The 16438-nt window shown below is 44.2% G+C and overlaps 1 protein-coding gene across 1 annotated transcript in view; it reads left to right on the top strand.

The window, feature by feature from the left end:
* Positions 1-1109: 1109 nt before the first annotated feature.
* Positions 1110-16438, top strand: part of LOC109302001 (shugoshin 2-like) — a 33788-nt gene continuing 18459 nt past the window's right edge. The window contains exons 1-8 of the mRNA XM_019523450.1: positions 1110-1212; positions 2512-2638; positions 6819-6980; positions 8216-8391; positions 8711-8788; positions 10400-10506; positions 13302-13576; positions 14803-16187. Of these exons, the coding sequence (XP_019378995.1) occupies positions 6839-6980; positions 8216-8391; positions 8711-8788; positions 10400-10506; positions 13302-13576; positions 14803-16187 (2163 nt within the window). The 5' untranslated portion in view covers positions 1110-1212; positions 2512-2638; positions 6819-6838. The remainder of the gene's footprint in view (positions 1213-2511; positions 2639-6818; positions 6981-8215; positions 8392-8710; positions 8789-10399; positions 10507-13301; positions 13577-14802; positions 16188-16438) is intronic.

Here is a 16438-nt window from a genome sequence, read left to right as displayed (position 1 = left end):
CAGCTCAACATGCTGCAGAGGGGCTGGCTAAGCTGTAAGTGCTTCAGTGCAAGGCTAGCCAGCAGACATCCCCAACACTGAAGCACCCTTATGCCCCAGCCACATGGGCCTGTGTCTACGTGTGCACTGCTGCAGAATTTTTTACCGCACAGCAGGATAGTACTTGTATTTTCAAGTACTTTTATTTACAAGTACTATGCTGCTGTGGAGTAAATTAGTTTACTCCAGCCTAATAGGGGTGCACACATAAATGCTGAGATATTTACTGTGCAGCTAATTAGTCTACTGCACAACAAACATCTTGTGCAGATGCACCAAATATGTCATTAAAAAAAACCTTTACATTCACTGAAGTACAGCATGAGAAGCAAATAAGAATCAGTACTTACAAGAGTTTTCCAACCTCTTTTATCAGGCGTTTTCTTTCTGTCTGTTTTCTTTCCATGTGTTTTCTAGCTGTCTGGAAATCTGCCATAACTCAAACTGCTTACTAAAATCCAGCATAAAAGTTGAGAGAAACAGAAGCATGTGTCATTTTGTGCACAAGTAACAATGACTGAACCAAAGCCATAAACAAATTAGCCCAATATATTTAAAAACTCCTGCAAAACATAGGCAATGCAGAAGTGGCAGAATAATGCACAAGTTAGGTAGTAATGGGAAAGGAGAGTGGACATACTGAAGTACTGTATCATGTTGAGTCTCATCACCTCTTCCAAACTTTTAATGGTTTGAGTATTCACCCTGCCTCCCCCTCCCCACAAAGGGCAAATAGTGGCAACTCCCAAGTGATGTGACTGGAGAGGTGGGTTATTTTGGTTGCAGATCACTGTAAATTGGAAGAAGAGCAGGCTAGAGAAGAAGAGGTTACGGCAGGCCAGTTTGGGGATAAGGACACAGGCACTAGTTTTGACAAGTGTAACAGGGAACCTGAGCCCTGTTACTAGGAAGCATGTCCTTTAAGAACAGAACTTTAAGGGCCCAGCAAGCCGGCAGAGCCGGGGTTAAAAGTTGAGCCTGGGTGGCTGGTCAGTTGATTGGGGCATCAGGTGACCGGAAGAGAGCTCAGGCCAGAGCTATATAAACCCTGGTCTGAGCTGGTCAGAGGGGGCTGGCTGAGAGGGTGGACTCCTGAGAATTTCTAGAGAGGCTGTGGCAGCTCTTCAAGGGAAAGCAGCAGACGGTGGGATGCAGAGAGAGAGCCATGGAACTGTAAGTAGGCAGATTGCCTTCTTTACCTTTATTTTGTTATAGCCCAGGGGCTTACTGTTCATGTTGCATTTGTAAGCTGGTGATCTGTGGCTGAGGCTGTAGGGGAGGAGGAGGCCTTGTTAGTGTTCATGGGGTGCAGCTGCAGAGGGGCTGGAGAGCCCAGCGCCAGAGGGGCACAGCAGACAAGGGCCAGGGGCCTAGTTTGGGACTAGGGCCTTAAAGCTGAGCCTGACACAGTAGGTATGGGCTAAAGGGGCTAGCCATATAAAAAAGGGATGAGGCTGGATGGGCCGAAGCACAACAGAGAGTCTGGGAAAATTGTATAGGGCCACAAGCCCAGAGCATACTAAGAGACTAGAGCCTCAGAGCCTGGCCCTATCTAGTGGGTCTAGGCTAGTGGGCCTGGCTAGAGAGAAAGGGGCAGAAGCCGAGTAGGCTGAAGTCCCAACAGAGACATACAGCTCACACCTGTGAGGCATGGGGCATGTTAAGGGGAGGTCAGAGCATGCAGTTAGCTTTTAAGACAAAAGCCCCCTACCTTGGTGAGTAAGAGCATAGATCTCACCTGGGAAGCCCTGGTACAGCCTCCTCTTCAAGAACCAAGGAACGTCAAGTCACGGCAGGCGAGCAAATGGGAGTTTGTTCCCAGAGGAAAACTGAGATATCAAGGGAGTTTGGGGTTTCATAGTTTCTAGGGCTGGAAGGGACCTGAGTAGATCATCTAGTCCGACACCCTGCCATGGCAGGAAAGAACACCGGGGTCAAACAACCCCAGCAGGGTGTACATCTAGCCTCCTCTTAAAGACCCCCAGCCTCCTCTTAAAGACCCCCAAGGTGCTTTTGTAGGTTTTAAAATGCTGCTGCAGATGCTACCCTGTTATAACAAGGTAATACACTATGCAAAACAAGTCAAATGACACTTTGATCTCTCTAAAAGTCATTAGTTTTCATAATTTACAAGACTACAAATGCATATTTGGATGTGGAATGAGATGGCTCTCTATATGTTTTTCTAAAGTGCCCATCACCATTGTACATAGGTCCCAAAAGAATCATTAATAGGGAACAAAACCTCCAGAACCAGCATATAACCATTAAAGTTCTCCAATGCCAGTGCAGGTGTTTGCACTAATATATTAGAAGTAGCCCAGTAGTGGTTCTTGTCAATGGTTAGGAGCCAGACCCTCAGAGTATGTCAGTGGAGCTCCATTGACATGGATAGTGCATAGATGATTTACATCAGCTGAGGCTCTGGCCTTAACTTTATAATTACAGCTTTTTTTATTCATTTAAGGGCAGGAGTGCCAAAGCGGTTCCTTGGGGAAGGATGTACACTGGGCAGTGCAAGGCCTTCCAAAGAAGTGACTTTGAAAGCTAATTGAAAGTCACAGCCTGTCTTTCTGCCATTCAGGAGCTACTCAGAAAGGTGATAATTATGTACATGCTAAGAAAAATGACTATGCAGTTAACAATCCCATCAGCTATTCTGTATAAGGTCTCACTACACACATGCACATGCACAGAGTATATGAGAAATAGTCCATTACCTGTATCAGACCCTTTTTAGAGGCCTTAAAATGATTATTAAATAGATCTTGGCTTGAGCATTTCTGTTTCCTGGTATCTGGAGGATGGAATTCACTCTTGATGCTGCTGTTCCGTCTGTGTCTGCAGCTGAGACTGCGACTGAGGGAAATTAGGCTACTGCTTCACATTAAACTAAAGCTTCCTCCTGTTGCTTGGAAACAATGCTGCTGAACTGAAAGAAGTAAAAAAACCCTGTGCTCTGGGGTTAGGCTCCTGGCCTGGAGTTTAAGCGATCCTTTTACACATTGAGGAATTGGGTTTCCAAGCATCTGCCTTGCTGGTCTGAAACATTGATGGCTGGATGACGAGAGAGGTGGATTTAATCTTTTGTGAAAGTAGCTACCTATAATAAGCAAGAATGGGGGGTTTAAAGAAGATGGTTAACAGGGACAAAATCCTGGACACATTGAACAAATGGCAAAACTCTTATTGGAGCCAGTGTTTTCTTCCTGGTAACTAAGGCTAGCATTGTGGGCCATGCTGTTACCTACTTGCTGCTTGGCCTAGTTTACCAGTATATTTGCACTCATACTAGGAAGAATTTGAAAAGCAAACAAATCTCAAGGCAATCTACAAAATGCCCTCCTTGCTACCTACCAAAATCCAGTAACGATATACTTCACATATGGCCAGTGTCAACAACAAATCATTAAACTAGGTAGGTAAAAAGCAAGGCAGATGGAGTTTATATTTTGGGAAGTCTTATAGTTTGCAATTTGTAACATAAGGCTAGATTTGGAATGACTCCTCCTAAATATTGTAAACAGCAATTGATGTAGAACCTGATTATAGGACTTGATTATGATGTTGCCTCTGCTAGAAAGCTGTTGTGATGGCCTCAAGAAATGCAGTTTACAAGTCCCCTTAATGTCATATAATTTAGCTAACTTTTGGGAAATCTCCTCTTATTTCACTTCTCCTAATGTCATTCAATTTCATTCCCAAGCCAAGTAATAGACTTTTTCAAGAGATTCTTTTATTGTAGGTGGTGTCAGTGCTAGTATGGAACTGGGTTAGGCAGCCAGTGTCTGCTTCTGTCTGACTCTTGCTGTAATTCCATTGTCTTTGATGAAGTTGCTTCTCTTGTACACATGCTTTAAGAGAATCAGTGCTGAAGTGATACAGCTCACTAAGTGCTGCATCTGCAAACATGCCTGAATATGGGTTGGCCACAAGGTCAAATACGGGACTTTGTAAATGGGGCTGAGTGTGTATTCTGCATGAGGGGCTGAACATTGTTTTTCCATATATACTTTGCTGGCCAATTGTATTCAAGCAAACCTTAAAAGGAAAGGCTTGTGTGACAACATGCACCATAGAATAGTAAACCAGCCACAAAGATGTTCCACATCTAATATAGAATATTGTTGTGGCTGGCTTGTATGGAGCTTTAAATTTAATGTGTGGCATGCCCAGGCCTGGTTGGAGACCCTTGGCTGCTCCAGCTCCCATGCTGACAATCAGCTGATTGTTCGCATAGGGACTAAGGCAGCCTAGGATCTCGGACTGGGCTGGGGCTGCCCAGGGGGTCTGCAAGTATACTTGATTCCCTCTGCCTGGCACTAGAAGACCAGTGCCTCTGGTAGCCCTGAGGAAGCTGTGCACAGCGCAGCTCTACAACTTGTAAGTGCAGATGGAGCCCAGGATCATGCGCTCAGGATCCATATAAGCTAGCAAGTTGAAAGGGTGCATTTGGGATCTTATCCCTCATTCCCAGAATTATGCCTCCTGCCAGAGCTGACCCTAGAGGTGTGCGAGGCCCAGGGCATATCAACCTGTGTGGGGCCTGTGTGGAACAGGTGTGGGGGATGGTGAGTGGCTGGAGCAAGGGGGAAGGAGGGGGATGGTAAGCGGCTGGAGAGTGAAGCAGAGCGGAGGACGGGGGATAGTAAGCAGCCGGAGTGGGGGTGGGTGGCAAGCAGTTGGAGTGCAAAGTTGGTTGCATGCGGCAGCCATGCAGAGTGGTGGTGCCCTCAGTGGGGCCTGTATGGCACTGTCCATGGGGCCCCCCCCAAAGTGCAGGGCCTGGGGCGGTCACTCCAACTCGCCCCCTCCCAAGGGACAGCTCTGCCTCCTGCCATGCACTTGCAGCCTGGCAGGACATACAGTTGTTGGGATCTGGGATCAGGTCCCATCATGCCATTAAATTGTCTGCCAAGGGCTTTAATCTTCAACATCCTCCTGTAACATTCTGCATGTGAACCACATGCACATGTGAACCTGGTGCTCGTATCCAGGTCCTGTGTGTTGCTTATGCACTTACTTATCCACCCAAACCTTTGCTCCCTGAAACAAAGCTGCAATTCTCTGACAATCATGTGCTCCCAGGAACTGGAACTTCTCTAAAAGTGTCGTGTACCACAAGGCTCAAAAGAAAAATCTCAAAGACACTGGGTTTTCCTGACCGGCAGTCACCACTTCCACTGTTGAAAGGACAGCGAGGCAGTTAACTGGGTTGGTGAAGTCAGGCACATCATCCATTCCCTGAACATAGCCAGTGGCTGGCTGAGGCAGTGTGGCCCAGACTGTAGAATCACAGAAAATGAGGGTTGAAAAGGACCTCAGGAAGTCGCATGTAGTCCAACCCCCTGCTCAGACCAGGCCAGTACCTAACTAGATCATCCCAGCCAAGGCTTTGTCCACCCGGATCTTAAAAACCTTCAAGGATGGAGAGTCCACAACCTTTATGGGTAACCTGTTCAGTGCTTTACTACCCTCCCAGTGAGAGATTTTTTCCTAGTATCTAACCTAAGTTTCCAAAGTGAGGGACACCTTTGAATGAACATATTTACATTGACAAGGCTCTTTGGGGAAAACTGGTATCTTTTATAAGGCCAATTCAAATAGCTGGAAAAATTCTTCTTAGCAAGCTTTTGGGTACAAACACCCTTCATCAAGCTGAGGAAGTGTCTGCAGATGACCTGTGCTCTTCCCGGATGGAGTGGTAAAGCAGCCAGAGGCCTGTACGCGTGTATGCAAGGAAGCCAGGCAGTTAAAATGTAATTCTAAAAAAAAATTGTATTCCAAGCCAAATTGGCCAAATAACTCCTAGTCTGTGAGTCAGTCCAGAACCAAAACAGGCCCTACTACCAGCAGACATCCCCCACCCCCACCTGGGGCTTCTGCTGTTCCCAAATCCTTTGGTGAACATCCTACTTGCAGACCCAAGCCTGGAGGCTTGGAGCTCGGGTGCCCCCGAGTTTCGCTTGCCCTCAGCCCTTAGGGCCCAGGAACAAGCTAGGGAGGAGTCTCCCACCTTCATAACATGGCCTTAAAGCCAAAATTAACTCTACATCGCGACGGGTTTGCTGCTTCCACGGCCTCAGCGGGCCCCACCAGCGGCGGCCGGGGCGGGAGCAGAGGGCAGTCCGGCCGGGCGGGGGCGGGGCTTCTCCTTCTCTCCGCCCCCGGCTCTGCGAGCCGTTGGTCGCGACCCACGTGACGCGGTTCAAACTGGCGCGGTGGGTACGGAGGTGACGTGCGGCGGGTCCTTGCGGCCGCCCGGGCAGGGGCTGCCCTGACACCCCCCGGGCCGTGGGTGCGAGCGCGGGAGACGGGCCCTGCGGGGGTAGGGAAAGCCTCCAGAGCAGCGGTACTCAGCGGGCGGCCGGCGGGAGGAGCCCCCGTGCCAGGGGCGGCCGGGCCGGGGCTGCTGAGTGCCCCGAGCCCCCTGCCGTGCAGGAGCCGCCCGCTGGCTTTCCCTCTAATCAGACAATGGAGCTGCCCTGAGTGGGGAAAGGCCGGGCCCTTGCCCACCTCTTTGCCAAGGCATAGAAGTGGCCCCCAGCACGTTGCCAGCGCCCAAGGGCTTTGCCACCTTTCCCACTTTAGGAAAGACAGCGGGGTTGTAAAGGGTGCCAGGGTGTCGCTGTAGGAAAAATAAAAACTCCTTTTAATTCCTTTTGGCACCCATATGTTGGCTGGGGGGGAGTGTTGTTCGCTGGTGTCAGCGGGCTTTGCTTTCTGGAAAAAACGGCAAGCACTAACTGCATTGGGTATCTGTCCCCTATCTGTTGCAGAGAAACGGGGCTCTTCGGCCATGGCGTCCACGGAAAGCACGGAAACGTCTCTTTTCTTGCTAAGCGGCGTGCGAGAGCGGATGAGGGAGAAGAAAAATGGCGCTCTAAAGACGGCAAAGCTGAATGCTTCCATCGTGTCGAAGATCAAAACTAAAATCATAAGTGAGCGAGCGTTTGTTTGTACTTGATTAGCACTGAGAGGCCCTAAGTAAGATCTGCGCGGTACTGCACTAGGTGCTGTTAGCAGATGGAAAGAGTTGTCTGGCCAGCAAGTGTATTGTTAAAATCTATTAAATGGGGAGAGAAGAGCTGCTATTGCCTCATTTCACAAATGGGGATTTGAAGCATAGAGAGATTAAGTGACTTGCCCAAGGTCACTGAAAGTCTGTGGCAGAGCCTGGAATTGAACATAGGTCCTCTGAATCCCAGACCAGCACCTTACCAGTAAAATCAGTCTTCAGTTTTGCAACAGTAATTTGATGGCTGAACAGGACTGTCCTTTTTTCTTCTCAGATATGGAGGGATGCACTTCATAATGCGGGTCCTTTCTCTCAGGCTTCTGTTAGTACCATCCTACTTGAAAACTAACTTTGAACAGTGTGTTCATTTCTTCAGTACAATGCAACTTCAGGTACTGATCCTGAAACGTTTTCTGCAGGACAGAAATAATGCCATCAAAGCCAATGTGTCTGTGCAGGACACAGGTATTTACTTACATGAAAAAGGCCATGGATCAGAGGTTCACATCATATTTACTCCTTCAAGTAACCTGTGTCCAAAACTATCCCATGAATGTAAAATAAGTAGCGCAGTTAGAATAATAATAGAGAGATGAGGAATGGAGAGCTTAAAAGTGGGAGAAGGGTAGATAAGGTGAAAAGATGCAGGAAGGTTGTTCCTATTATGGCAGGAACTGAAAATATTGCACAGTGTGACTGAGTGAAGGGAGACTGGCTCAATATAAATGAAAGTTGCTGTGAGCTTGATTTGTTCTATGAAAGCTCACTGTCCTCTTCCCCCTTTTTAATGAACTGGGACAATTCTGAAAATCCCTACAATGGATGGGGAGTCACGGATGCTGTCCGTGGATAAGCAATGTTACTTTGCTGGTGATGTATGAGAAGGGGGTCTGTACATGTGTTAGTTTGTATGCTGAGATTAGGGTAGGCCACAGAAAACGGCATTATAGTAACAGTGGCAGAAGAAAGAGGCACAAATAAGAATGTGGGTCCTGATTGCCTACAGAAGTGTATGTGGTGGTCCCTGGTGCCTGTGCAGAGCCTCACTGAGATGCAGAAAGGTGGCATTTGGGGCTTTGATTACTGTAGATTAGTTCTGTAAGGGGCACAGCATTAAGAATCGTGTAACAAAATACCTATTTATTCTTTTCCCTGTAGACAACTCTTCTACCATAAAGGTCTCCTTAAAACGCAATAATAAAGCTCTGGCTCTGGCCCTCAGTGCCGAGAAGGCGAATACCCAAAGACTGGTCTATGAGAAGATGTCACTACAGAAGGAAGTGGAGAGATGTCACTTTCAGAATGCTGTGTTGCGGCAAAAATTATGTTTTCTGGTATGAGACTAATGCCATGACTTCCATAGAGACTACCAAGTAGAGAGTACATTTGTTTAATTTATTTGCCCCCTCTTCCTCCCTGTCAAAACATACCAGATTTTAATATCTATTCTTTTTTTTAAAAGGTACCATTAAACTTTGATCCTATTCTCTCTTGTAGCTGTGTGGCGATGGAGTTTAAAACACAGTCCCATCTTTAATGTAGATGAAACCTACTTTCATATCCATGTTCCCCTGTAAGGTTGTCACATTTCTGTCTGCTCTAAATTAAAACTAAAGGAATTTATCTTTTAATTTAAGTTCTTTTTTGATACAGAATAAGACTCTTAAAGAACTAGAGGACTTTATGAATGGTAACCTGATGACTGCAATTAAGATGAGCAGACTCTCTGAGGTAAGCTTCTGGGATAGTAGCACTCTGTGATGGAAGGAATGTGTCTGGCTCTTTATCTAATGACAATTGCTGACTTCATTCTTTGAAAAATCTTACTGGTCCTGCTTACTGAGAACACAATACAGCATCTTTATTGGTGTCCTTGCACTCTAAGCTGCCCCTCTCCAATCATTCTGATTTATCTTTTCTGACTTGGCAACTACAAGCATACAAGGGCTCAGTTGGAGATTCAGCTTGTACTGGCAGAAGAACACCTGTCAGTAGAAGATGTAGGCTTTGCTGACATGTGGTTTTACCATATTTTCTCTAATACTACATGCACCTTTCCCTTATACTGCTTCTGGAAATTGGGGACTGCATTATAAGTGAGGAAATATGGTAATACTTGTAGCAGTTTCTGCCTCTGCTGGTGTAGGTGGTGCGAGAAAGTAATGCTGCAGGACTCCCTAATTGTTGGCTGTGTATATTTCTCCCACCCCCACTTTGGCTGAGGCTCTCAAGGGAAGAGTTTTTTTCGTTCTGCCTCTTAAAAGCAAGGTTTGTGTTGTATTTGGTGGTGTGATGTATTGAAAAAATTGTAATGGTGTCGGGGGTGATTTTCACCTGACACGTACACTTAACTAACGGTATTCATGCCAGCAAGAACTTGCAGTGTAGATCAGTTTAGATCTGTGTAACTATTTGAAATCTTCACTTGGTACCAAAGTAGGTACAGTCTAAGGCCACACAGGAATGGGAGTAAGGAAGGCTGATATAACTGCATCCACACTAGGGATTGTACTGGTTTAACTATTTTGGCAAACACCATCATGCCCCTAACTATGATGGATATAATCTGTGGGTAGGCCAGGCCTTCATTAAGTGCGAGTGAGATCCCAAGTCTGGTACCATGAACAGAATATAGGTGGTATTTTTCTCCCAGTACCACAAATGCTTCAGGTCTTCCAGAGTAGTCCTCAGCTAAACAACATTTAGCTGTCTGGGACAGGGACCATTTTCCCCTTTCCTTGTTTGTCCAGTTCCCAACACAAGGTCCTAGTTCCTGATTACGACTTCTGGTTGCTACCACAATACTGTAGTCTACAGTGAAACAGTTTAACTATGAAGATATTTAAATTACTATCATTAGATGTCAGACATAACAGCACTGTAAGCTAAATGTAGAGTTCATGGATCTCTCGTAGGAGTTGCAGTCTCACTGAAACAATATTATATCAGTTCAGGTTTGGAAAGCAAACTTCCCCTTTTATAAGAGCTAGAAACTTGTTTTGTTTTGTTTTTAATCAAAACTTAAACTTTTCATAAAGTGATTATGCTCCTCAGAGACATGTCAGTGCAGTCTCCTGGCTCCTCACTTCTGGCTTGTTCCATTTCCCTTTTGGAGAGGGCAATGTCCTATATCTTTTTTTCCAAATAACTCCGGTATTCCCATTTTTTATTTAAATGGGAGAGTCTGTAAATGCAAGTTTACTATTTAAAGTAATTGTACGTTTCCACTGTTGGCATCCCAAAAATTAAGTCCAGAATCGGAGCTTCTCTTACTCTGTTGCAGTATAGTACGTAGTTATTATGGAGCTCTTAACTGGACTGTTCCATTGCTCCATGCTCTAGTACCATCTGAGGTCTCAGTCATCATCTAGTCAGAAAGACAGTGGTGCTGAAGACAGCTGGCCTGATGACCTCACAGATGGGCAGCTTGGAGTATCTCCACTTGTCAGGTAAGCCTAAAAAGTCAAATGTGGTTACGTTTCATCCTGGGTTTTTATAAACCTGATCTGTACCTGCTTGTCTGGAATAAGGAGGGGGAAAAAATTGGGGTGTAAATGTTGAGACTTTTTATTTTTTGGTTCTCAAATCTATGGTGAAATGTGTTTAGAATAAAAGGGCTGCATCCTGCTCTCCAGTTAGCAAGTTTAGAGAGTAACTACATTGAAGTGAGACTACCAAGCTAAGCACAAAATCTCAAATCTTTGTGAAGACCTCAAATTACTTGAAGAATATTTTGCATGTTGGAGACTCCCCCCCCACAAATCCAAGGAAAACTTGTCACATAATTTCATGTAAACAACACCCACAACGTTTAGAAACTCACCATCACTTTCTGTGGAGAAGAGGTTAAGCATGAGAAGTTCCCAAAATATCTTGGCATAACTCTCGATCAGAGCCTTCCCTTTCATGAACATCTACGGAGTGTTGCTATAAAAAGGAAAGCACAAGTTAACCTTGTGCATAAACTGGCTGGAACAACTTGGGGAGCAAATGCAACCACACTGTGAATGGCTACTTTAGCACTTGTTTTCGCTACAGCAAAATATTGCTCCCCAGTCTGGAACAAAAGCATGCACACAAAGATTGTTGATACACAGTTAAATGCAGCTATGCAGATTACATCAGGAACGTTAAAAAGTACGTCATTGCCATGGCTCTGCCATAGCTCTGCTGCAATGCCACGTGCATGAAGAAATACCATCAGGTCACCAGTAACCCAAACCTTCCAATCAACAAGGACATCACCACATCATCACTAAATAGGCTCAAATCTAGAAAACTCTTCTGGAAATCTGCCAAGAAGATTTGATGATGATAACAGCACTGAAGAACAATGGAGGGAAACCTGGGCAAATACCAACCTGCTGCAGAAATACATAGTCAGTGACTCAACAGTCCTCCAGCCAGGATTTGACCTATTGAGAAAGATTTGGTCCTTCCTGAATCAGATATGGACACTTCATGGAAAATGTGGATGCTTGCTCCAGAAGTGGAGAATCAAAGACAGTTGGTTGTGATTTTTCAGACACTGCAATACATTGTGAATGAATTGCCCAATTAGATCATTTAATGGCGATCTAAAATCAATCCATGCAGATACCCCTGAAGCAATCAAATTTTATCAAATTTAGATATTAATCTATGAATGTTGTAATCCTAAAATGTCATACAAAAGAAGCAGCTCCAACCACTTAACCTGATAATTACAAGGACCTACTGGGTGCATCTACATGTTCATTAATACACAGTAGTTACTGTGCATTTAATTTAGTAATTGCTTAATGAAGTAGCTAAATGCACAGTAACTAGAGTTACTGCGCAGTATCGCCAGTGAACACCTTTTTAGTGACACTACTGTGCAGTAGCCTAATACTGTGCACTAGTATATTAACACTCTGTGTTGTGACGTGCTACTGCGCAGTGTTGTTAGGCTACTATGCATTAAGCATCGCATGCAGACACACCCATTGTGTAGAAATTTTAATGGTTGAATTCAGAGGAGGTCATGTGGTCATTGCCTCTGTTTCCATGTGGGAAAACAGGCTGGGACAGTGAAGTGACTTGTTCACAGTCATCCAGCAGACCAGTGACAGAGCTGGAAATGGGACCCAAATCTGAGCATCAGTCCAGTGCTCATCTGTGAGGCTACAGTGTATGCACATGCATTTCAGTTGCATATCCAATTTGCTGTTTCCCTTTGTTTCTCTTCCATTTAGCTATTCCTTGTTCTGCTGCCTATTTTTTCCCAATCTTTGTTTCCTGCCTCTCCTGCGCCTTCTTCCCCCATTTTCCCCATCTTAGGCTTATGCTTCTCCCATACTACTGTTTGAATAGAATGCACTTCCTGCCCTCCTACATAAAAACTACCCTTCCCTCTCTTTCAAGTGCCTTTATGTGAAAACATGTGTCCTCAATCTACTTCTTACTTTCTCATGCATTACATGTAGCCCCTCCTGTTGTCTCCTGTCTCATCTTCAGATTGTGGATACATCTGGGAAAGAGAGATCTTATAGATTCAGTCCTGTGAACACATGGAACACATGTTGTTGGCATAGTTTACTTCTATCTGTAGTTTCATTGTCCCCTTTGCAATTATACTTTGTATTGTTAATAGTTATAATCTGTGGCCATAGTCTAGCAGAATACTTCAGCATGCATGTTTAAGCATACAGAGACGATAGGACTAGCCAGGTGCTTAAAGTTTTATACATGTTCAAGTGCTTTCATGAGTTGGGATCTTTGTTGCTAAAACGATGTGTATCTTTACAACACTATATATTCAGTAGGAACCTGGGTACAAGTGCAGTTTAGGTATGTGTTTTGGGAAGGCAGTCACAAATGGGATCTGTCCTTTGAAATAATATATTTGAAGATTCGTTTCCTGTCAAGTTGAGAATTCTGGTCCTGGTGTAATCACAGCCCTAGAAATTGCTGTTTGAATTGTGCTCTGTAGGACCTTGCTTTCATTATCCTTCTTATTCTTTTTCCTTCCTGCAAAGTTTGTGTCTTAAGACAGACACATTCCTTCCCTGTATGCAATTGCAACTTGGCAGAAAACAAATTCCACTCAGCCAGCTTGTGTTCCTCTTCATTTCTGCCCTTTATATATTCAGGAATGTGCTTAAAATTATGTGCTGCCCTGTGCAGGAATGGAATTTAGTGCTGGGTTGAGGGGCATGTAAGTGTTGGATCATGTGCTCCATTGTTGCCATTTCTTTTTTCTGTCAACCTTGTCTCTCTTCAGACCTTTAGCAATACCAATGCGAGTCCCAGTCTCTGAGGTAGAGGATGGAAAAAGGCAAAGTGGCAGCTGCGCAGCAGAAGTGCAGACCTTCCCAGTAGGGATCCAAAAGTCCATTCTAGATGACCCTGGTAAAACCACAGCTGTTGTCTTAAAGGAACCTTCCCCTCCACAACATGTTCAAGAGGCATTACAGAGGTGTGAGAAAAATGCACAGGAATTGAATGAAGTAGGCAAAACGGAACAACTCTGTGTTGATTCTCAGATTGGTTTTGGAGGTAAATTGCATCTTCATCTTTTGCTTGAATGACTTTTTGTTATCTGTTTGTGCTTAGAAATAATGCTTTGTCATGCAGTGTAGAATGGTTATAGACTTAACTAGAAGCTGATATGATAAATTGTATCCTCTGGCTGTACTGGTATCCCAAGAATGACATTATTGGAACAATCTGTGGCTATACAAGACTTGTTTGTTAGTTTGCTACCATATTGTAGCTGCATGTGAACTTCATGCCTTACAGGGGTTCATCTCAGATCTCTCAATGGGAACTACCAATACCTTCTCTAAGTGTTTACAGAGAGAAGTTGTATGCCCTTGTTTCCAAAGCAGACAGCCCTTTCTTTTTGTGTCAAAAAGAATCTCTGTTGGTTACTGAAAATGTATCATCTATAAGCAATTCTGATCCTGTCCAGGAAGTTGCATGCTTACCAGCCAGTTCACTAAAATATAAACCATGAGAACTTTGCTTGGAATAGAAAAGCTAATTTTCCCTAAGGGTTATTGTTCGTGGCTTCATCCTACTGCTGTATTATTTTTGTCTAATTTGATGACTCTGCAAATGGGTTTATTTGGGCAGTGGAGACCAGCCTAGTACTCCTGTGAGGCACTATTTTGACATTATACAGAGGGTGTAGCTAAGAAATGTGGAGCAATATTCTTTCCAGCAACTGACTTCAGCATGAATGCTGAGTTGTAGTGGATAATGAATCCTGATCTACTGAGAGAGCTTTAAAATTAGGATAAAATCTAAGAGCTATTAGATGGCAAAAACTTAGGTTGATTTGTTGAGTTCAGCTACTAAAAATGGGAATAAATGATAGGGTTGCATTTAAAGGATTACAGTACCAGATGTTTGTACAGCCCCTAGAATAAAGGGGTTCTGATCTGTGACTTGAGGTTCTTAAGCACTATCACAGTATAAATACTAACTCAGATCTGGATTTTGAACATCCACAAGACTTCTACTTGGAGAAGTTGGGTTTTGCTTTGAGTCATTCCCCTATTGAGAGATGAGCTATATAAGCATCTCTGCCACACACGGTGTGTGAATTCTCCAGTAGAAAAGCACGAGGTTGTCTAATAAGAGCTGTCTTGCCTTTGAAGCCATCTGTATTATATTATGGTGACCATATATGTGAGTTTGTGGGATTTTATGGTTCTGGGGAAAGTTTGTTTTTATTTAGTCCATTGCCTTTTGCTAACCAGAATGATCATTTGCTGCAGAATCCTCATCCTGTATCCAGCAAAGTTCCCAGGATTTCCCAGCATGTAACCTGGATAATAATCTTCCATTACCCCAGTTGGATGACCCTAGAAGACCATGGAGTGACAGCGTGGCACAATTACGTGGGCATGTTACAGAAAGAAAGAAACGTTCCACTCTTTTTACAACGAGTACACCATCGTCTGTTGTGGATTTTAAGCAAGCCACTATACCAGATCGAATGTCCAGCTGGAGCACTGGTGGAGGAGACAGCAGTGCTAATGAAACAAATGCATCCATAAAATTGAGCACTCCCTGTCTTGAGAATTCACTTCATCAGCCTGATAGCCCTCTGAACTTGGAATCCTTGAATAAAATGCTTGTTGTTGACGAGCTACCATCAGAGGAAATGGTATGCGATGCTTACAGGAATCATAACTTCAGTCGAGTCCCTGGATTTGTTACAATAGAGGGAAAAAATGAAAGTAACAGCAGAGCTATTGAACCTCTACTTGTTGGGAAGATCAGCACAAAGAAAAAGAGAGCTGTGAGTAAAAGCAATTCTAAAAGTAGCTCCGACCCATGCATTAATGAAGAGAGACCACAAAGTTCTAAGCAGCTCCTCCAGGCTAAAAGTGTGAGCAGCAGTAAATCTGAAGCACTCAAGTCCACACAGCTGGCTTGCCTGGATGCTTTGGAACAGGTAACCTTACAGAAAAGTAGTAACTTCAATGTGAAGGAGAGTATCGATCGTTGCAGTAAAGGCAAAATTAGTAGAAGAACATACGTGGTGAGTGAAGAGCCATCAAATAAGCTGGGAAAAAATGACTCCTTACAACAGGAAATAAATAAAGAAGCTATCATTGAGAGAATAAGTGTGGAGAATAAGTCCAAAAGTCCAGGTGTTCTCCCATTAAGTGATAAAGCTCCATCAGATGACTCCAGTCTTCAGAATTCACCTTGCTTGGAACAGGTCTCCAACGAACATGCATTAAAATCGGGTGTGAATGTGAAAGATGTAAAACAAAAAGCAAACATGAAAAAAAGTGAAATCAACAAAACAGATTCCTCTAGTGAGGAAAAGCTGCAAAGTAGTAAAAAAAAGCCAGAGGTCAAAATAAGCAAAAATGAAGACCAAGTGAAAAAAAGTCAGATGGGCAAGAGAAAAACTGGCAAGGAGAATAATTATCAGAGAAATGACACAGAGACTGTTGGTCCAGGTGTAGATATTCCACGATTTGAAAAAAAGAAGTATAAGGATTTGCCAGGTAATCCTAAACCTAACAGGAAAACAGACACTGCTGCCCTTTCCCATCTTAGGGTGAGGTTTAGTTCAGTACAGCAAGACTTAGCGGGTGATGAAAATACATCCTCTTGGAGTACTTGTGGGGACAAAACTAACAAGCTGTAGAGACAGTATCCATCACAATGCCATGCTGCAGCAGGACCCTGTCCCTTCTGACACAGTCCATTTAGTCTGTTCACCTACTTTCTCTCCTGTCTGATTAGATCGGAGACTGTAGAGTGAAGGCCTGCCTGGATGCTGTGGTGTGCAGTGCAAGCTTATGTAAACTTAACTGGACACTAGAACGCAGCATTTTAAGATGCATTTAAAGGGCCTTAACTATGGAGGCAGTGGAGTTTGGTTTAGCCAGG

Source organism: Gavialis gangeticus, unplaced genomic scaffold, assembly GCF_001723915.1.
Source record: "Gavialis gangeticus isolate Ggan-Ray unplaced genomic scaffold, GavGan_comp1, whole genome shotgun sequence".
In the NCBI taxonomy this organism is placed as follows: Eukaryota; Metazoa; Chordata; order Crocodylia; family Gavialidae; genus Gavialis; species Gavialis gangeticus.
This window is presented reverse-complemented; position numbering and strand designations above follow the sequence as displayed.